This window comes from Chaetodon trifascialis, chromosome 9 (assembly GCF_039877785.1).
Source record: "Chaetodon trifascialis isolate fChaTrf1 chromosome 9, fChaTrf1.hap1, whole genome shotgun sequence".
Taxonomy (NCBI): Eukaryota; Metazoa; Chordata; class Actinopteri; order Chaetodontiformes; family Chaetodontidae; genus Chaetodon; species Chaetodon trifascialis.
In genome coordinates this window covers 2,227,927-2,254,501 of record NC_092064.1, presented here as the reverse complement: position 1 = coordinate 2,254,501, position 26,575 = coordinate 2,227,927, and the positions used below count along the sequence as shown (strand labels likewise).

General features: G+C 39.9%; 1 protein-coding gene across 3 annotated transcripts in view; it reads right to left on the bottom strand.

Moving 5' to 3' along the window:
• Positions 1–26,221, bottom strand: part of LOC139336736 (kinase suppressor of Ras 1-like) — a 64,216-nt gene extending 37,995 nt beyond the window's left edge. For 2 of the 3 annotated variants that reach the window (XM_070970940.1, XM_070970942.1), the window contains exon 1: positions 14,842–14,933. In XM_070970940.1, coding sequence (XP_070827041.1) covers positions 14,842–14,844 — 3 coding nt within the window. In that variant the 5' untranslated portion in view covers positions 14,845–14,933. Of the gene's footprint in view, positions 1–14,841; positions 14,934–26,098 lie in introns of those variants that run through there. The other variant, XM_070970941.1, reaches the window with a different exon arrangement.
• Positions 26,222–26,575: the final 354 nt, after the last annotated feature.

Below are 26,575 nucleotides of genomic sequence, written 5' to 3'. Positions count from 1 at the left end.
CAAGGTCGACTGAATAATGCCACAAGGAACAAGTGGAGTAATGGTGGAAAGCCAGACAAATTCATTTGGGTAAGACCTGGCTCCTTTTCGTGTTGACTGACTACCAACACATTTAAAATACTTTGTGTATGATCTCTTATATGGCTTTGTTTACTTAATGTCGAACCATACAGATAATTTAGGTTTAAATTAGTTAAGTTAATGAGGGTGAATGTTTTTTTTTGGTGGTGTTCACAGCATTAAAGGTGACATATTATGAAGCTTTTTCAATAAGTTTCATACGTCTATGATTTCCATAAAACATGTTTCTGAAGCTGTTTGCTGGAAATAGCTGTAAGGAAAAGATTCTCACCTCCCTCTATTTTCCTCTGTTTCAGAATGTGCTGTTTCTGGTGTCTGTAGCTTTAAATGCAAATGAGCTGATGCTGTCCCACCCATGTTACCGTGGTAACGGGAGAGCGTAGTCTTATGTAGCACTACGCGTGTGAAAGTAGGGGACGTGGCGGCAGTAAACAGACCAAGCTCTTAAGTAGTTCAACCGTACATGTTCGAACCTGAATCAGATCCTGAACGAGGGGAGGCTCCTACAGAACCTCAATTCAGCAGGATGCTTCTGAAAGGTTAGTCTAAAAACGTCAATTTCTTTCTCCTCAGTACGAGCACAGCCTGTACAGGAGGCAGCATGAGAGGCCCGCAGTTCAGACGGTCAATGCTCACGCTAGGAAGCACCAATCCTAACTTGTAGCATACCAGAATGACGGGAGAAACTCGGCTAAAAGCCCCTACAAAGCATTGGCACCCAAGCGAAACATAATTCAGACAGCAATAAATTATATGGGCATGTGATGAAAACAACGAAATAGTGTATGTCCACTTTAGCATGTCTGCTGATTTCACCATGTCACGCAAACCACACAAGCCTGCTATCATATGAAAGCAGAGAGTCCGAAGGTCCTGGTTGTTTACATAAAAAGGAGGGGGTTTCTAGCAATCACTGGGTTGCTGAGACATTGAATGGTCTAACTGTGCTGTTAACCCCTGACAACTCAGAGTAGAGACCAGGAGGCAGAGCTCCAGTCCTACACGCTTCTCTGTGCCTCCATTAGAGCAGTTACCCACCCAACACTCCATAGAGACTGTGTCTGCCCCCCGACCACATAAACTAAGTAAACCAAAAGTACAGAGAACAGGAGTTAAACATAAAAATCTAATTAAAATTAAAACAACCACTGCAATAGTACAACAAGATAGGAGAATTAAATGTGGACTCCTTAACATCAGATCTCTGTCCTCTAAAGCTGTTTTAGTAAATAAGTTAATATCAGACCATAATATTGATTTATTTTGTCTGACTGAAACCTGGCTGTGTCCTGAAGAGTATGTGAGCCTAAATGAAGCTACTCCTCCAAGCCATATTAATACTCACATTCCTCGAGGCAGCGGCAGAGGAGGTGGAGTTGCAGCCATTTTTGACTCAAGCCTATTAATCAAACCTAAACCTAAACTTGACTTGAACTCATTTGAAAGCCTTGTTCTCACTCTTTCTCATGAAAAATGGAAAACAGTGTAGCCAGTTTTATTTGTTATAGTATACCACTCTCCTGGTCCCTACTTTATTTATAGCTGAGTTCTCGGAGTTTCTATCAGTTTTAGTCCTTAAAGCAGATTAAGTAATTATTGTAGGTGACTTTAATGTTCATGTCGACGTTGATAATGACCTTAGCACTGCGTTTATCTCAACATTAGACTCAGTTGGCTTCCATCAGAATGTACATGAACCGACTCACTGTTTTAACCACACCCTCGACCTTGTTCTGACATATGGCATTGAAATTGAAGACTTAATAGTCTCCTCACAGAATCCTCTTTTATCGGACCATCATTTAATAACTTTTGAATTCATATTACCAGACTACCAGCCAGTAGGCAAAAATTCTTATACCAGACTCCTGTCTGATAGTGCTGTAGCTTAATTTAAGGATATGATCCCATCAGAATTTAATTCAATGCCATGTCTCAATACAACAGAGGATTCTTATGCTAACCTTAGTCCCTCCCAGATTGTCTACCTGGTTGATAGTGCTACAGGTTCATTGCGTATGACACTTGACTCTGTTGCTCCCCTAAAAAGGAAGATAATTAAATAGAGGAGGTTAGCTCCGTGGTATACTCCTCAAACCCGCAAATTAAAGCAAACTTCACGGAAAATAGAAAGGAAATGGCGTTCTACCAATTTGGAAGAATTTCAGTTCGCCTGGCAAGACAGTATTAAAATATACAGGAAAGCCCTCCGCAGTGCCAGGGCAGCCTATTACTTTGCACTAAGAGAGGAAAATAAGAATAATCCCAGGTTTCTCTTCAGCACTGTAGCCAGGCTGACAGAGAGCCATAATTCTGTTCAACAGTGTATTCCTTTAGACCCTTTGGACTTCATGAGCTTCTTAAATGATAAAATTCTAACTATTAGAGACAGAATTCATCGGCCCCTGCCGTCAACAGGTACTGTTTTGTCTTCAAACACAGAAACCGTAGAAACCGTTTCTCAGCCTGTCGCAGTTTTAGACTGCTTTACTCCTGTCGACCTTCGCCAACTAATTTCAATAATTTCATCATCAAAATCATCAACCTGTATTTTAGATTCCATCCCGACTAAGCTATTTAAAGAAGTATTACCTTTAATTGACTCTTCAGTATTAGACATGATCAATCTGTCTTTATCAACAGGCTACGTACCACAGTTCTTTAAAGTAGCTGTGATAAAACCGCTACTTAAAAAGCCTACTCTTGATCCAGGGGTTTTAGCCAACTATAGACCGATATCCAACCTTCCCTTTCTCTCAAAAACTCTTGAGAAAGCAGTTGCCAATCAGCTGTGCGACTTATTAAACAATAATAGTTTATTTGAGGATTTACAGTCAGGATTTGGAGTGCATCATAGCACAGAGACAGCACTGGTTAAAGTTACAAATGATCTTCTAATTGCGTATGATAAAGGATTTGTCTCTGTACTAGTCTTATTGGATCTTAGTGCTGCATTTGACACCATTGACCATGGTATCCTATTGCAGAGACTGGTACAGTTCATTGGCATTAAGGGAACTAAGCTGGTTTAAATCCTACTTGTCAGATCGCTCTCAGTTTGTACACATTAATGATGACTTCTCTGTGCTCGGTCAAGTCAGCTATGGAGTCCCGCAGGGTTCTGTGCTTGGACCAATTCTATTCACCTTATATATGCTTCCTTTAGGTAAGATTATCAGGAAGCACTCAATAAATTTTCATTGCTATGCAGATGATACCCATCTATATTTATCAATGAAGCCAGAAGAAACCAGTCAGTTAACTAGACTACAAGCATGTCTTCATGACCTGCAATTTTCTGATGCTAAACTCAGACAAAACTGAAGTTATAGTAGTAGGCCCTAAACATCTTAGAAAGTCACTTTCTGATGATGATGTTATGGATGGCATTGCGCTGGCCTACAGCACCACTGTAAAGAATTTGTTATCTTTGACCAGGACATGTCCTTTCACTCCCATGTAAAACAAATTTCAAGGACTGCCTTTTTTCACCTACGTAATATCGCAAAAATCAGGCATATTTTGTCTCAAAATGATGCAGAAAAACTAGTCCATGCATTCGTAACTTCCAGGCTGGATTACTGCAATTCCTTACTATCAGGCCGCCCAAATTCGTTGCTGAATATTCTCCAGTTGCTCCAGAACACTGCAGCACGTGTTCTGACAAAAACCAGGAAGAGAGATCATATTTCTCCAATACTCGCCACTCTGCACTGGCTCCCTGTAAAATATAGAATAGAATTTAAAATTCTCCTCCTTACTTACAAAGCCATAAATGGCCAGGCACCTTCTTATCTTAAAGAGCTCATAGTACCTTATCACCCCACTCGAACACTGCGTTCTCAGAATGCAGGTCTACTTATGGTTCCTAAAGTCTCAAAAAGAAGAACAGGAGTCAGAGCATTTAGCTCTCAAGCTCCTCTCCTGTAGAACCATCTTGCAGTCTTTATCCGGGAGGCAGACACTGTCTCTACATTTAAGAGTAGGCTTAAAACTTTCCTTTTTGATAAAGCTTATAGTTAGGGCTGGCTCAGGCTTGTCCTGGACCAGCCCCTAGTTATGCTGCTATAGGATTAGACTGTTGGGGGACCTCCAAAGATACACAGAGCTCCCCTGTCTTTCTCTCCCTCTGCACGCTTTCATGTTCTACTGTACCACGGCGTGTTAGCTCCTTCCCCGGAGTCTCTGTGCTTTGTTGTCTCACAGGTTCTCATGGACAGTGCCTGAATCTCGATTGTGGATTGCAGCTGCGTGTCCTGCCTTGGCTCTGCCTGACATCCACTGCAACTGCTACTACTGTTATTACATCCACTGTCACTGTTACCGTGATGCATGTCTGTCTGTCTGTCTGTCTGTCTGTCTGTCTGTCTGTCTGTCTGTCTGTCTGTCTCTGTCTCTCTCTCTTGCTCTTGCTCTCCCTCTCTAACCAACCGGTCGAGGCAGATGGCCGCCCACCCACAGCCTGGTTCTGCCTGAGGTTTCCTGCCTGTTAAAAGGAAGTTTTTCCTCGCCACTGTCGCCAAGTGTTTGCTAATGAGGGAATTGTTGGGTCTCTGTAGATAAAAGAGCTTGGCCTGTACCAGCTCTGTATGGAAATTGTCCTAATAAAAATTGAATTGAATTAGTCTCAGCGCTCCTAGTCATTTACATATGAATGGGCAGAGCATGCAGACACACTGCTGAGAAGCACGACTGACCATTCACCTCAGGCTGAGGAAAAGTAGCTAGCTAGAGCACACACATTCAAATGTAAAAAAGGGGTGCTGTTATTGGTTGAAAAGGGCTGGTGTAAATGCAGTCGTTTTTTTAATTTATTTTGAATGCTTTTACATGCTTTTATTCTATAATTATTAAAAAAACAGGAAGTAGCATCTGTTAGCTCCGTAAGCTTCACACAGAGACCGAGGAGCACTGGTAACGGTGATGTCTGCTAGTTCGTCTCCCTCTTTTTTGTTTATCACTCCATGCTTCGTGAACTGTGTGAATGAGGTTTATGAGCCGTTGGTTGAGGAGCAGGCTAAAGTGGTTAGTATTGCTCCATGTATTCTTATTGGTATTAGCTACGGTGCTAAGCCATGTTATTTCTGTAATAATTGCAATAACTGATGTCTTTTATTTTGTCTACTTGAACATTTAGTTCTACGGTGTTGGTGTTAATAAACATCTGTGAAAGGAACTGGAGTCTTGCATCCAATCAATGGGCGGCATAGCTGGTATGCAATGTTTGTTATTTCTTTAGCTTTATACATGCATGAATTGTCTTTTCATTTGATTGTATCAGTGCATGTGGAAATTGTGCAACAATGCAGTCAGAGCCTGAGAACATACGCTGCCAGGAAGTGCCACAGTAACAAAATTGATGAGGCCTATGTTATAATGATGGGAATTCTGGCTCTTTTAAGAGAGCCAGTTCTCACAGCTCCCAAGTAGCTCCTCAGATTTTTTGTTGCTTAAATTTATTTCTTACCAAAATAATGTAAAATTTAGTGCTGTCAATCGATTAAAATATTTAATCGCGATTAATTGCATAAATGTCAAAGTTAATTCGCGATTAATCGCACATTTTAATCTATTCTAAATGTCCCATTAATTGTCATTTTAATACTTTTATCAACATGGAAAAGTGGCTTGCTTTGCGCAAATGTTTTTTATTGAAAACAATGTGTAGTGTTTATATTTCACACTAACATTCTCGTTTTGAGCAGTCATTTACATTTGAATGAATCAAATCTCACAATTTAACACTGGCAATAAACAGATGACAAAAAAATAAATGCTTGGTTACAAAAAAGCCCCTTCAACAACCCTTTCTAAGGGATCAAAACAGGGTGATACAAGATAAAGTTACAAAGTGCACATCATTGTAAACTAGGACTCAGCCCATAGTGCAGTTAAACCATGGCTTAAACTTTCCTCTCTTAAGTTTCCTCTGAACATACAAGCAGTCAGACAATAATGCTCTTCTATTTATTCACCAGAGGATTATCAACCCAGCCTCTTATTTCTCCAGAAAGAATGAACATTACTTGGCTATGGCTGCAGTAAGCTTGTTCTTAGTTGCGGTATCCATATGCCTCTGTCCAAACTTTGGTCTTGTTAGTCGACCCATCTGGCAACTTTTTGAAACTAAACTTTCTATTCAGAATCTTGTTCACATCCATTTCGGCGTTTCGCGCTTGACATCCGCCTACACTTTCACAGCGAGCAGGCAAGACCAAAACATGCGTGGGGCGTTCCTATTGTTTTGTTTCCAGTTTACAATCGGATCCTGTAGTTTTTGTAACGTTACTAGCAGTGGCCACAGCTTCTAAAAAACTACAAGTTCACTAGGTCATAAAAAACGTTAATCGCGCGATAAAAAAAATGACGCCGTTAAAATTGATTTGCGTTAACGCCTTAATAACGCGATATTTTTGACAGCACTAGTAAAATTATGTGTAAAATTAATTACTAATGTACAAAACATACTTTATACCAATTTTTACTGCATTTCCTGCGGTCACTCATTTTCTCACCTTTCCAGCGTTTTGTCTGTATGTGTGTGTGTGTGTGTGTGTGAGTGTGTGTGTGTGTGTGCGCGCGCGCACGCCTACACACTGAAGCCACCACACATCAAGTAGCGCCTGTGGCGCCTGGACATGATCCATAACATGGTGCTTTCGAAAATGTAACAGCGGATCTGTCAGAAGGTGGCGCTGGGTGGAGAGACACTGGGCGCGCCGAATTCAAACGGGGGTGCTTACAGAGATCCGTATCTCACTCAAAAAAGCGCAGACGATCTTATTTCACACTATGTATGCATGTGGCAACACCAGAGTTTTTCATAATATGGGACATCTAAGTGTGAAAATCATATATATATATATATATATATATATATATATATATATATATATATATATATATATATATATATATATATATATATAATTTTTTTTTTCATTTCTGATTGGGTGGGCAAGCTGTCGATCAGGGCGGGCGTATGCCCGCCCATGCCTGCCCGTAGCTCTGCTACTGCCTTATGTTATTCCTAACAGGTTACAAGACCGCTGCAGCAGCTGGATGAAAGGCCTCCATGCATGATCAACCATCCAGGTTTCAAACCTGTTTGCCTAAATGTGTATCCAACTCTTACATAGCTGACAATGGTCTTTTACAGCTATGGGGGACAGAGCAGTGAGTTTCATCTATAATAACCAACTTCACTGTTCATACACCATAATAAACTAAATAAAGTCAGTCATATTTTTTCTTGAACATATAGCCAAGTTTTTCCTTAGCAAATACTGTATATTACACATTTATTCACATGAAACATTTTACAGATATACAATAAATCTTTATTGACCGCAGTCATGAGTATTTGTTCATGGAAATACAGTACAAGTGAAGGATTCACTGAATCCATATTAGAAAAATGTGAATACAGATGTTGACATTATAGAACCTGTTGACTAACATAATGTTCAATTGTCTCAGTTGTTACAGGTATCTAGCCAATATGAGTTTTGTGAGCTGGTGCTGGAGCTTCCCTGGGCAGAAGATTTGTGTAGTCATCCCATCATGTATAGTACTTCAGATACTTTGGGAGTTTCCTGATGACCTGATGACCTCCTCCTTGTCTGGATGCTCATATTGTGAAGACACGTCCAGTGGGATGTTTATCTTCAGAATCTCAGCTCTGTACAATGATGGGTCGACAAAGATCTTCTCCATGATCATGTCCATCAAATCATCAATATACCCTGTGCAATTTACTGTTTACAAATACAAATAAGACAATTAGGCCTACACTAAGACGATACATCCATGTAAAATAAAGAGAGAGAATTGGCTTCATAGAGAGAGAATTGGCTCCCCCCCCAATTATTTAAAGTTGTCTCCTCTCCGCATCGACAACAATCGAAATGCGCAATATAAAATGCAGGTGGCTTACTGGCTACTGGTGCAGGTTGCAGATAAACGCTCAAATGCTTGCCAATCAAGAGTGACATACACACACGCACACACACACACACACACACACACACACACACACACACACACACACACACACACACACACACACAGAAAAAAGTGAATCATTAGTATCATTTATTAGATTATTCAACAACTGTTAATATAGTGACATTTTGTACTTTGAATTCTGCAGTTTCTGAGGTATTTAAGTGTATGTTTTTTTGGTTTATTTATTGTGTTGAAAGTACCGAGTTCTGGTACTTTGTGACACGTACAATATAAATGTTTGTTTCTTGATTGAAAAAAAAAAAAAAGAAGTTAAGAAGTTAACACTTACGAATGTGGCCTGAGTCTTCACTGGTGTGGCTCTGCACTCTCCCTTCATGAACTTTGGAAAGCTCAGTTTGAAAAGAGGATCCCCTGATGATGTGGTGGCTTGTCCTCAATCAACATTCTCACTGTAATGCAGTGCATAACAACAGTAGTCCTTGCAGGACACAGCAGCCTGGACAGCTGTAACAAAAGTATATTTTTATGATAACAGGTCATACTCAGGAGTAAAACATGACAGCACTGTTGCAGTGTAAATTCAAGCACTAAAGGCTGCAACAGCTCACTGCTACACTTGATCAACAGCAGGTAACTGTAATGATGCACTGGCCTATATAAAAAGAGAGAAGTGACATCAACTTTATCTTACATGTATAGCTATGCCAACAGCTACATACAGCGTAAAAAAGGATCACTCATAAATAAACTCCAGAGAAAAAATGCTTGCAGTGTAAATTGTGCTGGGATGTAGCAGTCTCAACCATACAGTCATTTTGCCCTGGGCTTTTCTAACATACTCCAATTTAGAAAACATTTCCAAATGCATTATTTTCTCAAATTCCCGAAGCTTAGACCCTGCCGAGTGTCTGTGTATGTATCGCTTGACCGGCCGGTTTGCTGGGTTTGACCGTGAGACCTTGCTGATTTAACTAGAAGCCAGCAGTTAGCATTAGCTTGTGCAATGTGGCAAAACACTTCTTGCTTAGTTTGTATAAAGCTCCAAAATGAACACAGCTTAATATTTGTGAATGCTGGCATCTCCCTGCAACATGTATTAAATAATTTGCAAGATCAAAAATGTGATGTGATGTACCAAAAGCTATGGTAGCAGTGAGCTAATGTTTGATGACTAAAGTTGTAGTCTTGAAGCTAGCGGTTATCCTTACATCGTTCTCAATGGCAAAACACACGCTACAACACACAAGAGTTCGCGCTAATCTACAAAAGAAACACACAGCTAATTATTTGTATACTTACATGTCCTTCCTCTGCACGTATTCCACGCAAAGCTGGAAGTGAGCCCTCCTGTAGAGAAAGTCTCCTGGCCAATCCTGCCAAGTACTAACCGAGGTTGGAGATACAGTCAGCCTCAAAGTGGTTAGCACACACCAACAGGTTTTTGCCAACTGTAGTGGGGACGTTGCCTTCAAAAATTCAATTCAAGTCGCTCTTCTGTCCTCTGAGGCTGAGAGCCCATGGAGCGATTTGTGCTCGTAATTACAGCCAACAACAGAACACTGAGTGTGGCGGCTGGACATGATGAATCCTAACATGGTGTTCTTGACAGCGAAGTGGCGGATCTGTGAGAAGGTGGTGCTGTATCTGGTGGGTGGAGAGACACCGGGGAGATGGGGAGCAGGGTGGTGGCTGGTAGGTGGGAATATACCAGAGCTGCCAACTCTCACGCACTGGCCATGAGACTCACGCATTTGATTGGCTTCACACGCTCTCACGCCACACCTCCGATTTCTCACGCTGAAATGCACATCAAGAGCCTTTTTATATGTTTAAGGTTAAAAACAGTTAAATGACAGCTGAGTTTATCTGTGATCTATCTGTTGAGCCTGAGAGAAGCCACTCATGATTGATTAGTTATGCTTGCAGAGACTGTGGGGGGGGCTGAGCTTGCGCAAAGATCCTCCACTCGTCTGACTCATTCCCATTAGAGTGCCTTCCAAACTATTTTTAGCTGGCATCATCCTGCGCGTCATGGGCTCGCGCCCGCGATACCGCAACAGTTCTTGGCCAGTTCATTGCATCATCCTGGACTGAACACCAAGAGAGGTGTCCGACCGTGATTTACCCCTTTGCAGTAGGATTGGGCGGTAATCCGGTAATAAGGTATCCCGCGGTATCTAAAAATAGCAACGGTATCAGTCTATATAGGTCTATAGGGGTCTAACATAATTGTAGCATCGTCATAAGAAAAATGAAGTCCACTCTGTTCAATGTATTTGGTTGTATTTTTACTTGAGAAAAAGGTGACTCTGCAAAATTACATGCTACAAAAAGAACCTGAGCAGTTTTACAGGTGTTTTAACACAGGTATGTCCAGGCGCTCATATGGGTGCGTTTGGGCAGAGTACCGTTATCTTGTCCAAGCATATGGAGAAACTCCTCTGTTGAAAACACTTTTTCAGCCTTTTTTCTGCTGTAACAGTAAAATAACACTTCGGGCTGCTCAGCAGAGTCCTCTGTGAGCGCTCTGTTCCTTCATGAGATGGATCGGTGAAACTAACTGCGTGGTTACGCTGGTCAATAGCTCAGCGACCCGCCCACATTCACCATAGAAACACCAATGACGATCCAGAAGTAAGTAACCCCAGAGATAGGTTATTGCATGAAGAGCTCTCCCTCCATTTGAGAAACCCCCTCCTTTTTATGTAAACAAGCAGGACCTTTGTGATTGATCTCAAACTAACGCAGAGTCATAGGAGGAGACATTAGCAACGTTTTTTCGGGCTGGAATATAACTTTTGACCACAAAAAAGCAAAGGTAAAACATACTTTATAATTTAGCGAAGTTTTTTTCCCTGCTACTCTTTGGCTGCTAGCTCGCCGAGTTTTTGTCGCACAGTGTGGAGGCAGATATCTTTGTGATCATCAAACTCTGCTTTCATATGATACCGGGCTTTTGTGGTCTGCGTGAAGTGGTGAAATCAGCAGATGCAGTGCCTTTGACATGCGCTATTTTCGTGCTTTCGTTACATGCACATATAATTACACATATTGCACATATTTTGTGGGGTATGAATTATGTTTCGTATGGGTGCTAATGCTTGGTAGAGACTTTTAACTGAGTTTCTACCCATCATTCTGGTATGCTACAAGTTACTGGTGCTTCTTCACGTGAGCATTGACCGTCTGAACTGCGCGCATGTCACGCTGCCCTGTAAAATGATTTTTAATTAGTCATGGTAATACCGTATACCCTGGGAAAATGTGGGGAAAGTTTGACGGTATCAAAATTTGGATACCGCCCAACTCTACTTTGCAGGTATGTATTTTTGAGTATTTATACCCTTAAGCTCTAAATAACATTTTGTGATACGTTGTGTGTGTGCTGTGGCATTTCGAGCATTTCGTGAACATTTTTTTGAGGATTAAATGTTTAATTAGTATATTGCTGCACCAGCTACCTTAATTTTGTCCTCTCAGCAAGCGGCACTGGATAGCACCTCCTATTTTGATATGTTAAACAGTCATGGATGGCAGTAAATCCTTTGTTTTCCTATGTACATGTGCATCTTAAGGAGCCCCTAAAGTTCCATATTAAGAAAAAAAACTATATACTGCGCTCAGCGCAGGAGATACCAAAGCGTTCCCTCATTTAAGCTAGATGGATAAAAGTACCATACCACTGTGAAAACAGTCCACAAGTCCTGCATTGAAAAACTTAAGTAAAAGTATGTATCAGCAAAATGTACTTAAAAGTATCAAAAGTAAAAGCACTCATTGTACAGTAAAATGCTCCCTCTCTGTGTTTTACTATTATTATTACAGGATTAATATTATTGTTGCTTTAACACTAGAACTGCCTTTATAATCCAAATTACTTTGTTTTATAAACTACAAGCCAGTCATTCTCTGACTTTTCCTAAATATGTATTTTGTAGGTTTTTTTGAAGCTTATAAGGTGCTTAAATAAAGCACAAAAGATTTCTGAGCATATACCTCTGACCGCCACGGCGGTCACACAGACCGCAGTTGAAAGATGATACATTTTGCAGGGTTGTTTTCAATGGCTATGATTTTTTTTTTTCCCACATGAAAATTAAATCATTATAGAGTGTATTTTAGCAAATTGTTCTTTTTAATGGGGGATGTGAAGCAGTGGTAAAAATAAAATAAAATGAACAAATAAAAAAGCCTACTACTAAATTGACATTAGACATTGAAAAGTTTGTGATCCTGCTCTAGGCTGTGATATTTTGTTGATTTATCATAATTTCTGGTATGAAAAAATGCAGTCTTGGTGTGTGAGCACAAAAAATGGAATTACGTATAATGGTCTGGCTGACGCACGGCGCTTGGAGGGGGTGCTATAATGCTGGCGGTCCTAGTGTTAATGTGCATGTTTTGTTTTACTATTGTAGATGTTTAAGGTTGAGATAATTTTAACTACTTTATATACTGTTGTGTAGGCTAATCTGTAAGATCATATTATTGTATTGTTTGATTAAACATGCACAAAATGAGCTATGCTATGTCTTATGTCTTCCCATCATGTATGCAGCAAAATTTTGGTTGGCTCAACCAAATCTCACTCCAAGGTTTTTTGAAAAGTTGGCAGCCCTGTATACAAATGTGCCCACTTGTTGGAGCTCATTTGGGAGGGTGCTTTCAGAAATCCGTATCTCACTCAAAAAACGACGCAGAGGCGTGAACCGTCCGACGCGAAGAAACATGAAACAAAACTTTGCATCATCCTCTGCATCATCCTCTGGACACACACAAGCGGTAAGAGGTGCACTTGCCCCCTGATATGATACTTTGTAACATAACGTTAAGCAATCATCTCACTTTCCTCCACTGATTAGGCCTAATATAACAGCTGCGGCCGACCGAGCTGCAGGTTCTGTGGCCAGAGCTGGTTACCTTGGCAATGCGTCACAATGATAGTCCACTCAGCCGCTTCTTGTGAAAAACGTACAATTTTAACAACATTAACGTATTAAAAATTGATTTAATATTTATTTCTTTCATAAGTGACCATGGTATAAGTGGGACGGTTCATGCCTCCGCGTCGTCCATTCATTTCTGATAATGGACAAGTCATTGGGCATTATCCCTTACATAAGTCACTAAGAACTCTCTTTCAAAAACTACTGTTCTGATGAGTCAGGATACTCCATCAACCTCACTGTCAACAGTTTTTATTGGGAACATTTCTTCTATAGAATGTTCTAGTATATTTCAAAATGAATCTGTCCCCCTGGGGTCGAAGCAGGGTGTAGTTTTCTTATACAGTATACAACAGTGTTAAGTAACATTCAGTTTAAAATCAAGTTAAACAAACATATTTGGAACATGACTAGTGGAGTTGAGGAGTACTCAAGCTCATCTGATAGGCCTGTTTGTAACTCAAAGTCAGGAGTCATTTGAGCAAAAACCAGCAAGTTAGCAGAAAGTAAAATGATGCAGATGTTAATGTAGACGTTAAAGTACTCCTAAAATCCAAGACATATACTTCACATTACCTCACTCTTAAAAGAGTCCTCCACTGATTCAGCATTACAATCCAACAGTTTTTCCACACTCATGATGGACAGCATACAGAGAGGATAAAAACTAATGCTGAAGAACCAGATGTACAATTTTATTCCATACATAACCTTCGCCCTTTGGCATCTATATTACCCACAATGCAGCTTGACTCCTGTTCAGTGGGAGATTCGGTTGTGTTAAGGTAGTAGTCTCTAATTTGGCCTGGAGCTGGTAATCTCAGGCAGACATGAGGATTGGGCTACACAGTTCACTTCTGTCCAACTCCACATCCCCAGATTTGGTTGAATTCCACTTTAATGCTCCACAAAGCTCCCTTGAAGTCTTGAAAATATGCTTTAAGAAATTACCGAAATCAGTGCCGTGTTGAAGAATGTAGCAACTGATATTTCAGTAAGCGTGATACTTAAAGGGCAATAGGATCAGCAAGAGCCTTTGCTGTCCAGTCAGGATTAATAAGTGATTCTATGCAGTGAAACAATTACTTATTTGACAGTCTTTTTTCCATATACAGTGAATGTGATTTTGTTTTCTAGTAAGGATGATGGTTTACTGTTTACTTCCCTTAAGTCAAAAAAAAAGGTTTAAGAGACAGACTACACACTTTGCAAAGCTGACGCATACCAATACCTGGGCAGTGCCTGGGCATGCCTCAGATGCCTGTGTTTACAGGTGATGAAAGCTCAAACAGAAAGGAAGGAAAGACGAAGAAACGCTAACAGAAATACAGGACAGTGACTGAAGACTGAGTAATAATGAAAGCCTATCCTGTAAGCTCATGAAGGTAAATCACAAATACGGCCAACCTCCTGTACCTGACACTAATTACCGGTTTCTCATGCACACACTTAAACACATAGAAACAAACTTCTGAGGAAACAGTCAAGCACACAGACTCAATAAGAGGGTAGAGTCCACCCTAACAGGCACGTGGGTTTGGATATATGCCTCCACCTAGCAGGCAAATAAAAATCTGTCTCGAAACTCACCACTGCCAACAATGACACAAAGGACACAAACAGCTGAACAAACAGGCTACACAGACACACACCAAAACTGAGAACACATACAGCAACTGCCTGAAATAGAAGCAATATTTCATAGATGTGCTGAAACTTGTTCCATAACAGCACCCCTATCAAATTAGGAAATGAAGGAAACACCTATTTCTAACCCTTCTATGACAATTTACATATGCTAAAAGCTGGCAGACAGATCCAGTAGAGGTCTGGTACTGTACATTACCATATTGTTGACAGTATCTCCTGAACATTGGCGCCCCTACTCTCATAATCCAGGCATTGTCGTAGAATAATCCGTGAATGCAGCAGGCTGCTGGGAAACACACTGACACAGAGCCAACAGATCTTCCAAACACTGTTATCACACTCCCTGTTTTTCTCCTCCCTCTGTCTCACATTTCCCTCCTCTCTCTCTCTCTCTCTCTCTCTCTCTCTCTCTCTCTCTCTCTCTCTCTCTCTCTCTCAGCAAGGCTTTCCAGATCAGAGCGCTCTGTTTTCTTGACATGCCAAAGCTGTGCATCAGTAGCTGGTGGCAACTGTCCACAGGATGCCTAACTCCCTGTAGGAAAAATCAGGGTCATAATGGTTTCATTTTCATTTTGTTTGAATCTTACTAGTGAGAATGTGTCCACTTTTGAAACTGTGATATCTTGGCTCACTTCTAACTTACCCACACAAATGACACATCTACATGTTCAACAATGTCTTTTGGTGCTCAGAGTGACAAGCTTTGAGTGTTACAACTTTTTTTTTTACATTTGATGTTTTCATTGAGTAGGATTCTCTGTTTTATCACAGAATGAGGCCAATAATTACTCCCTCTTTTGTAATCAAGCGCCAATGGATTAATGAACTGTTTACAGTTTGTGTGTGCCAGGATTCGTTATTTTGGAATCTGGTTAGCTATCAGTAGCTACTTGATTTGTGAATCTGATGTTTGTTAGTAAAAGCACGTGGGGCCGTGATGATAAAAATGGTGATTTTTGATTAATTGGCATTTGAAGTATAGTTTAGTTACAGCATGTTGTGGGCTTATGATGGTTTAAAAAATGTTGCTTAAAAATAACTCTATAGTTTAATATTACTTGGAATAAATATGATTTTAATACAGTAAAATACATACATTACATGATGTTACAGTTAAAGGTTCTAACAGGTAGGCATTAGCTTTATTGCATTTAATGTTGAAAATATATAAATAAATTTCTTGTGAAAAAATGTAATAAATAAATTTAAATAATAAATTTAATAAATAAATTTAATAATGCATATATTTATTTGTTGCTATTTACGCATTTACAATAGCATATATTGTTCTCTTTGTTTTTTTCTATTTAAAGGTTTTTCACCTAATGGCTAATGATTAATGAACCTGCCAAATAAAAAAAGACGAAAAAGGAAAAGCTGTTATTTGAGTTGAATCCAGTTAAAAAATCTCTAGGTAGGTATATATTTCTCTTTCAAGTTGAGAAACTGCACATGCTCTGAGGAAATAACTTGACAAATACTGTGCTATTATGGAGAGCAGTTGAAAGTGGTTGTATAGCTTAGGGTTGTCAAAAGTATCGATACTCCAAAAAGTATCGATACTAAAACGTTATATCCGGATACAATACTCATTTGCAATTTGCAATACCCCCCCCCCCCCCCCCCCCCCGGCGCTGCTGCTGCAGGCACACACCTTCCCCCCCACTGCTGCCGCTATGTCACGTGAATTGTGATGACAATAACAGAAGATGGCCAGTGCTGCTGCAGGAGGGCCAAAGCAACCACTTTTGGTCGAAAATGAACACCCTGGCCTTTACGGTGAATTTCGACAGGTCAGTAAATCATCCGTTTCAAACTTATTACTGATGATATCGTGGCCGGTGGCCCGCATTAATGTTGGCAGTCTTATTAGCCATTAGCCGCAGCTAGCCTAAGCTAGCCGTGAAAAGCTGACGTCAATGATTAAAAGACAACATTTAAAAAATAAATAAATAAGTAGTAAAATAAATAAATAAAAAACTGATGTGTCAGTATACTAAGTTTACTTATATGCTGGTGACTGAAAAGTGTTATTTTCTCTCTTAAAGTTCCAGAATGAAGCAGAGAAAAGTCGACCTGCAACCAAACAGCAACACACACAGCCGACCCTACCATCTTTGTTTGACCAACAACGAAAATACGATGCCAGGTCACCAGAAGCTGTGAAAATCAACAGAGCTGTGGCAGAATACATATGCATGGATCAGGTTCCTATTTACACTGTGGAGAAACCTGGGTTCCAACAACTTCTTAAACAACTAAACCCAAGGTATGCTCTTCCTTCCCGGAATCACTTTATGTACACTGAAATCCCAGAGCTGCACAACACAACAAAACAAACAGTCTTGGAGCAGCTTCGGGGGAAACCATACTTCTCCTGTACCACTGACCTTTGGACCAGCAGGGCTGCATCCTCTTTCATGGCTGTAACACTGCAATTTATCACAGAGTCCTGGAACATGCAGAGCTGGTGTCTGGGCTGTGTTGGGCTACATTCAGAGCATACAGGGGACAGCTTAAGGGATGCTTTGGAGGAGATTGTGCAGGAAACATGGAAGCTGGATATAACTAATATGGCAGCCATCACTACAGATAATGCTTCAAATAACAAGAAAGCATTTCAGCAGCATTTCACATGGGTCCCATGCTTTGGTCACAACTTGCACTTGGCCATTAACAAGGGTCTGGATATTGATAGTGTATCAGGAGCATTATCCAGGTTAAGAAAAACAGTGGCAGCTTTCACAAGGTCACCAAAGATGACCCAGCAGCTAAAGAAAAAACAAAAAGACTTGAAGCTGCCTGAACACAGACTCATCCATGACGAGCCAACACGCTGGGACTCAACTTTTGAAATGGTAGAGAGGTTTATAGAACAGCAGCAAGCAGTCAGTGCAGTTTTGGTAGAGGACAGAAAGAAATGGTACCTTATGCCAAAAGATGCAGACATCACAATTCTCGAGACTGTAAAAGAGGTACTGAGCCCACTAAGCTCTTTTACTGATGCTCTTAGTGGTGAAAGGCATACCACTCTGTCCTCTGTCCTACCCCTAACCTGGAAGATATATTCCACATTAACAGTTGAGGACACAAGCAGCAACTTAGAACGTCAGCTGAAAGAAAAAAATTGGAAATGATCTGAAACACAGATATGAGGACAGGCATCTACAGCTGGTATTGAACACAGCCACCTTTCTTGATCCCCGCTTCAAGGCCAGTTTTACCAGATTAAAAGAAGAAGTGAAACAACATCTTGTGGATTATATGCAAGATCTGCAGACTCAGAGAGTCCCAAGTATATCTCCTTCAGCTGCAACCCAGCCTATGAAGAAATCCAGAACAGATATGAAGGGGCTTTTGTCAAACATTCAGGGGGAGAGAAAGAAACAACATGGTGATGATGCACCAACAGCATCCACAGATGAAGATCCAAAATGCAGGCTCAGGCAGGAGTTGATATTATATGAAACCATGTCTGAGCTGAATGCAGAGGAAGACCCCCTAACATGGTGGAAAACACATGAGAGCACCTTACCTCATCTTGCTCATGCTGCCAAGAAGTACCTGTCTATAGCTGCTTCAAGTTGTGCCTCAGAGCGTGTGTTCAGTACATCAGGGCTCATTTGCAGCCCAAGAAGGGCAAGACTTACAGAGGAACACATTGACGTGCTTGTATTTGTAGCAAAAAATCTGCAAATAGCAAAGCAAATTCAGGCCAGTGTTACCACCAGTGACACCTAAACAGTCATTCCTGTAGAGTGTGTGTGTGATTGAATAATTCTGTGCACTTTTCACTTTCAGACTTTTTTTGATCAGGTGCAGCTGCTGACAATACTGCATTTCAACATTGTGATGTTCATGTTAACTAGTTTAGCTAGTGTCATTTAGTTTGTTAGGTTGTATGCAAAGCATAGCCAAGAAAAGAACGTTTAAGTTAATTTTATTGTTGTTGTTTTTTCTGGCTTGCCTAATATTTAGATGTCTTGCACAGCACAACAACCTCAAAATATTGTTCTAATTGTTGCTGTTTTTTTTATTTATTTATTCATTTTTTGCACTACCTCAGATAACCTGAAACTTGTTATCACAGCTGCAGTGTATTTTTGCACAACTGTTCATTATTATTATTTAGACTGTGGTTCTGTTAATTGTTACATTTTTTAAGAGAGGTTATTTTTGCATTTTTCTTGTTAAAAAATATTTCAATTAAATTTTGGGGTCATTTTTTTTTTCCCTGTGGTATCGAAAATGGTATCGAGTATCGAGTATTATTAACGAATATCGGTATCGAGTTGAAAATGTTGGTATTGTGACAACCCTAGTATAGCTAGATCACAGAGGATTGGACTTAGTGGGGACCATTGATAAGTAGGAGAAAAGGTTGATAAAAGATGCTGTTAGTTTGAACTGTTGCAGTGGGAGATGAATATAGTAACTGAATGCACGGTATAAGCGATCACCCTAATCCCAAAGTTATTCCAAAACTGTAAACAAGTACTTCCACTCAACTCTGTCAAATGCTTTTTCCACATCTAAACATACATTGTACTTAGGGGCATTTCCATAGGATGAATACAGTGTATTAAAAAGACATCAGACATCAAAGGAGGAGTGACGATTTTTAATGAAGCTTGTCTGATCAGTAACTATTTGAAGAAGAACTTCTTGAGCTTGACCTAGGGCTGGGCGATATGGCTGAAAACTCCATTGCGATATAAGTGTTTTATATTGGTCGATATCGATAATTATTGATATTTTTTATGACCTATTTAAAATAAGGACCAGGAGAAAAATACATTAAATTTAAACATTTTTATTTTAAATTTAACCTTCCTCTGATTATAATCCCCTCAGCTATCAAGGCAGAAAGGAAAGGAAATGTTAACACAACCATGGAAAACACTCAAATAATAAATGTAAATAAAAGTGTAAAAATGTAAACAGAGAGAAACCTGAGAACTTTTTTCTGTAGGTTTAGTGCAGAAAGTTCACAGGCTGATTCACCTTCTGGTGAATAAAATGTTTTCAAATATGTGCAGTGTTTTGGAAACATAGCAGAAACTTGACATCTGTAACATACAAACAAACAAACATGATAGACAGTACAGTAACACTGACTGAACTATAAAACCAGCCTAGACATATGAACAACTTTACTCACTCTTCTTACTCTAAACATACATGAACTATTCGATTATATTTTTATTGCAAGTGTGTTTAAAAAAAAGCACGTGTAAGAGATGTTTGTAACCTAGCTTCTCCTCAGTGCTCAGTGAAACATGTCTTTAGCTATATGATATGCCGCTGCCTCCGTTATGTCTTCGTACCTTTTAGATGATTTGTCATCAGGCACTGAAGCAGATACCTCTGCATGGTGGTCAGCTGCTTGTGCGGTGGTGCTGCGGTTGGCGGACGTTGGCGAATACGGCTGTGCTCCAAAGAGTGAGCGCGGCTAAGGTGGTTAAATAAATTTGTGGTATTACCGGTCTTGGTGGGGACGAAAGTCTTGCATAAGTTACAGACCACATTCGTCCGACTACGGTCCGACTTATAAAATACAAAAAACTGCCATACTGGCGAGCTGACTTTTCCTGTTCTATCGATGATGTCTTTGCTCGCTGCAGCGCTCACTTTCTATTTCTCATCTCACTCCTCGTGGAGCAACAAACACAAGACAATGAGATGGCGCAACAAAACTTGATAATGTTACATGATTGGCGTGTTAGCGCGTCTCTCTCACTGATTAGCGATTACTCCCTACGTTGCTCAGTTACCTGAGAGCGAGTGCCTTTGTTCATGCAACCAACCTCGCTTCGCAACTTCAGGTTTCTTCCGACGAAGAAAAAAAAAATATCGAATGCTTTATCGATTTTATTTATTTTATATTGATACTGATGATGTGTCTATCACGAGACATATTGCTATTGTTCTATCGGCCCAGCCCTAGCTTGACCCATAGGGGGTGACATAAATACTAAAAACAAACCAAAAAAGAGTATAAAGTATTTTACCAATTTTGGTCTGCATGCAAGTATTAACCAAAGTCTGATGCTGATAACTCAAGAGACTTTTCAGCAATCCTGATTAAACTCATTGGAGACATCCTTGCTGAGGCTTTTTCCTCACAGTAGGTTGTTGTTGTGGTTGTGATCTCAGCTTTTCTGGGTGGTGATATGCCAAATGGCTTCTTTTGTTTGATGTATTTCCCAAATTGTAGCTGATTGCCATCTGGCAGTATTTGCTGATTGTTTTTCAAATTCCTTTTAGACATTGTCATTTCCTGAAACAGGAAAACTGAAACGCTGCTAAATTGGCTCAAAATGTGAACTGAGCATCTGCAATCTGAAGTTCAAATTCTTCATTTAGTCATTTGCCACCACGTCCATACACTTCATTTGTCATTTTCTCATTGGGGTAGAACCTGTCTCTTTGAAGATGCCAGTCAGTACTTACATGCAAAGGCTGACTGGAGACTGTCTTCTTGACCAGTATGATTGCACTCCCTGCTGTTCTCACAAAAACAGTACCATTTTTGACAAGGTGAGATAGAAGAGTTAAAATGCTTCCACTGTAGCAAAAAAAAAAAAAAAAAAAAAAAAGGTAATATTGTGGTTATTATGTCACCGTCCCATGACATTATCAAGATGGGTTTTTTTTATCATGATATTGCAAATTTTGATAAGTCTTAGATCCCTAGAAGTGTCTCTTGGTTCTCCTCTTTTGTTCGTCCAAAACCCAAGGTATTGGAGGATGAGTGTACTTTTTTAGCAACCAAGTTTGTCACCACCATAATGCAAGCTGATTTGTCACTGTCACTGATCAATATACATTGGGCTAACTACCTTTTTTCACTGTTATATTCTGCTGTTACAGCACTATGAAAAATAGGCATCATTGTCCATCGCTGCGGATATTGTATGCCAGTTTTGTTGACATTGCCCAACCCTCATTGTCCCTATTTCTGAGAAGTCTGCAGTGTCCAGTAGGAAAGACTACTGTCCCATGACACTCAACCCCATTCTGATGAAGTTCTTCAAAAAACTGGTTCTCAAGCACATCAAAAGACTACATCCCAGCTAGGGCTGGGCGATAAAAACGATAGCGATATGTCTCGTGATATCAATATCAATAAAAAATGTGTTCGATAAAACATTCGATAATTTTTTTTTCTTCGTCGGAAGAAACCTGAAGTTGCGAAGCGAGGTTGGTTGCATAAACAAAGGCACTCGCTCTCAGGTAACCGAGCAACGTAAGGAGTACTCACTGATCAGTGGGAGTGACACGCTAACACGCCAATCATGTAACATTATCAAGTTCGGTTGCGCCATCTCGTTGTCTTGTGTTTGTTGCTCCGCGAGGAGTGAGATGAGAAATAGAATGCGCTGCAGCGAGCAAAGAAATTGACGATAAAACAGGGAAAGTCAGCTCGCCAGTATGGCAGTTTTTTGGATGTTTTAAGTCGGACCCGTAGTTAGACCAATGTGGTCTGTAACTTATGAAAGACTGTCGTCCCCACCAAGACCAGTAATACCACAAACTTATTTAACCACCTTAGCCGCGCTCACTCTTTGGAGCACAGCCGTATTCGCCAACGTCCAACAACATCTGCACCCACAGCACCACCACACAAGCAGCTGACCACCATGCAGAGGTATCTGCTTCAGTGCCTGATGACAAATCATCTAAAAGGTACGAAAACATAACGGAGGCAGCGGCATATCATATAGCTAAAGACATGTTTCACTGAGCACTGAGGAGAAGCTAGGTTACAAACATCTCTTACACGTGCTTTTTTTTAAACACACTTGCAATAAAAATATAATCGAATAGTTCATGTATGTTTAGAGTAAGAAGAGTGAGTAAAGTTGTTCATATGTCTAGGCTGGTTTTATAGTTCAGTCAGTGTTACTGTACTGTCTATCATGTTTGTTTGTTTGTTTGTATGTTACAGATGTCACTGCACATATTTGAAAACATTTTATTCACCAGAAGGTGAATCAGCCTGTGAACTTTCTGCACTAAACCTACAGAAAAAAGTTCTCAGGTTTCTCTCTGTTTACATTTTTACACTTTTATTTACATTTATTATTTGAGTGGTATCTGCTTCAGTGCCTGATGACAAATCATCTAAAAGGTACGAAGACATAACAGAGGCAGCGGCATATCAAATAGCTAAAGACATGCTTCACTGAGCACTGTGCTCAGTGCTCAGTGAAACTTTAAAAAAAACAAACAAACACACTTGCAATAAAAATATAATTGAATAGTTCATGTATGTTTAGAGTAAGAATAGTGACTAAAGTTGTTCATATGTCTAGGCTGGTTTTATAGTTCAGTCAAGTCTACCGCAGTTTCTGCTATGTTTCCAAAACACTGCACATATCTGAAAACATTTTATTCACTAGAGGGTGCACAGAGAATAATCTACTGCTCAATTTCAGCAAAAAACAAGGAACAGATTGTTGATATTAGAAAAAAGCAGGCAAGGACACAGACCCTTGTCTACATCAGTGGAATTGAAATCGAAAAGGTGAACACTTGTCTTTCTTTGCAATTCAACATTCAACAAAAAACCTGACATGGACATCACACATCTCTGCTCAAACTCAAAAAGCTCTGTTTCTTAGAGAAACTTAAGAAGGCAAAATTCCTGAGCCAAGTTCTATATCACAAGGCAGTACGACTATGATACATGACAAATTAGATTTACAATTGCACAGCACTTTGACTTGGTAGTGAAACAAGGCGGTGAATCATTACAGGCCCCTCAGAGGGACGGAGATAGGGACAAGTTGTTTTCACATAAAATTACAACTGTTTGCTGACCTGGCCCCACAATGGTGGAATAAGTTCCCCATTGACATCAGGACAGCAGAAACCTTACACACAGACTGAAAACTCATCTGTTCAGACTGCACCTTGGCCCATAAAAACAACCTCCATCTCTTATTTTTCTTGTATGTAGCACTTAAAGCAGTTTAGCATATTTAATGAAGTGCACTTTTTTGGCTGTATCCTTGTGTTGAACACTTATTGTAAGTTGCTCTGGATAAAAGTCTATTAAATAGATGTGATGCAAGGTAACATGGGAAAACTTTTTGGATCCATTAGCATCAGACACAAAATCAAGAAGACGGTACCATTAAAGAGTATGGGTTAGGTTAGGGTTAGGTTTGCTGTTTTTTTTCCACAGATTTGACACTACTGTTTCTTTTGTATTATCATGAAAGAGCCATGAGGTTTGGCTCTTTCTTATGTGGAAGTGCTAGAACAGGTCATGGGATTAAAAAATCAACTTTGGGAGGCCATCCCATTGAGGCATCATTATGTCAAACCACAAGCAGTCCAAACAGTGCATGTACATGTACGGCGGCATGAATAAGTTTAGGTACCCTTGGTCAAAATTTCTTTTACTGTGACTAGTTAAATGAGTGTAATGAGTGATGAACTGATCTCCAAATGGCATAAAGTTAGTTTTCTTAAGAAAGATTATTGTCTTATTTTTGATTTAGACAATTTTTAATTCAATATTCCTTTATTAGTCCCGCAAGGGGAAATTCTAGAAAAAAGTGAAAAGGGAAAGGAGCACCATGCAAACGTTTGGGAACCCAAAGAGATTTGTGCTCTTGGATAACTTTTACCTGACCTCTCAGATCTTAATCAGGATGTTAGGGCTATGGCTTGATCACAGACACTGTTTGGAAAGGCCAGGTGACTTCTTAACCTTGTCCTAACAATCAGCAGCCACATGCTCCTCTAAGCAGCTGCCTAGCACTCTGAAAATTAAAATTATTGATGCCCACAAAGCAGGAGGCTAAAAGAGGATAGCAAAACATTCTCAGATTAACTGTTTCCTCAGTTAATTAATAACTTGTATCATCTTTCATTTTCTGCCATTCATAAATCTATAAATCTTTTAGTTGCTTAACTATTCACAGTCACATAAATTTTGACCTGAAACTTTTGCATGCCAGTGTTTAATGTATAATTTGATTTGTGTGAACTTATCAAAAACAACTATAAATGCTGACAAATACAGCCTACACAGATATGGTCAAAAGAAAATGACAGCAACCACTGTCATCTATTATAAACTTATTCTGCTCAGTGACCAGACAATCCTACCGAGTGACTCATGGTGCGAAGCGAACCACAGTTCACAGGGCTGTCATGGACCAGGACAAACTTTAAGCAGCTCCAGCCTGAACCAGGGAAATGAAAACCACTTAAATAAACAGCTCTTCGTACACAGAAGTAACTCCAAGACTTTAAGAATCGTGGTATCATTACCATGGACATGTCAAACCAGCTCTACCAGAAAGGGGACTGCATTATGATGAGTTCAGTGGTGGAAAGTAGCTGACAGTGTCTACACAGGAAGTGTAACATGAGTAGCACGTTTGCAGAGCAGCAGCTTCAGTATGTTCAGACACTGTAGCTCACCCGCATTTTGGCAGTGCTCAGAGCCCAACACACAATCAATACAACAGTTAAGTGAAGAACTGAAGAATACACTTTGGGTCGAGTCTACACGCTGGATTAATTCAAGTGTAACAGTGCCGTCAGACAAGTGTGAGATGGATTGTTGAAAAATATGAAAATACATGGCTGAAATACCTCCTGTGTAGACATACCCTAAGTTTATATTGCATATATAAGTAAGCCCCTTGAAATGGACATCAAATATTTTGTTACTTTGGAGATTCAGATTCCACATACATAATGTGATCATTTAATAAATCATGCTATATCATTATAAATTAAACAGCTAAACAGTATATAAAGAAGTTACCTACTGTTGGGTATAAAGTAATTATCTAATACTATAATAAAGAGCGTAGCTCTGTAAAAGGAACTGCATTCATACTTTTGATATTTCAATATCATTTTCTAACATTATTGCTTATTTAGAGCAAATTTTCAACACCTCTGTACATGTACTGTATTCATTTATTCAATTAGTTGGGACAGTGCACACGAAGAAATATTACTTTATGTGTGCTGAATTTAGCCAAAGGGCAGGTTTTCATCTGTGCCACAGTGCTGAGGCACTATAACAATCTGCATGCAAGTGAAGCATGTGATGCATAAACCAAGAGACACATTCATGCAAAACACCACATACCACACAGGTGGTACAACAAAACAAAACCACTATGGAGGACATATGCCATTATCGTGTAGCAGAAGCCAAGTACACAGATGGATTAAAGTTTGCCAGGTGACCAAATAAGAGAGCAACTGATTTTAGATGACCAACCTCTTTAAATGGAAACTAAATTACTAATATATTGTGTAATTAACAGAGGCCTCAAGGCACTTATCAGTGGAACAACATGCTCTCGTCTCTGTGACTAAAGACTTTAATCAGTCTTGGGATAAAATAGCATGCATCAAAAGAAAAATTCAATATCCCAAAGTTTAATTCAATGCTGACTAACTTATTATCTTACCTCAGCATGCTAAATGTGATCCTGTGACATTTGATAAAAGTCCAGCTGCTCCCATGTGTGCTGACTATCAGCCTGAGCGTCTCCTGCTCTCTGCCACTCTATGTGTCTGAGGCCACCTGTTGCTTCCTCCTCAACACAGTGTCATGAAAGAACTGAGTCACCCTGAGGCACAGCTCTTACCCTGCCTCCAGTGTTTGTGTTCACTATTGTTCACAATGAGTTTTCAAGTCTGCCGAGCTGTGTGCACGTGTGTGTGTGTGTGTGTGTGTGTGTGTGTGTGTGTGTGTGTGTGTGTGTGTGTGTGTGTGTGTGTGTGTGTGTGTGTCTGTGTATGTGTCTGTGTGTGGATCAGACAACATGTGTATGCACTTGTGTCTGTGTGTATCTGTTGGTATGTCCAGTGGCTGCTTGGGGTGTGTATAAATAGCACACTGGGGAGGGACAGAGGCTTGCAGAGCAGCTGACTCAACACATTCT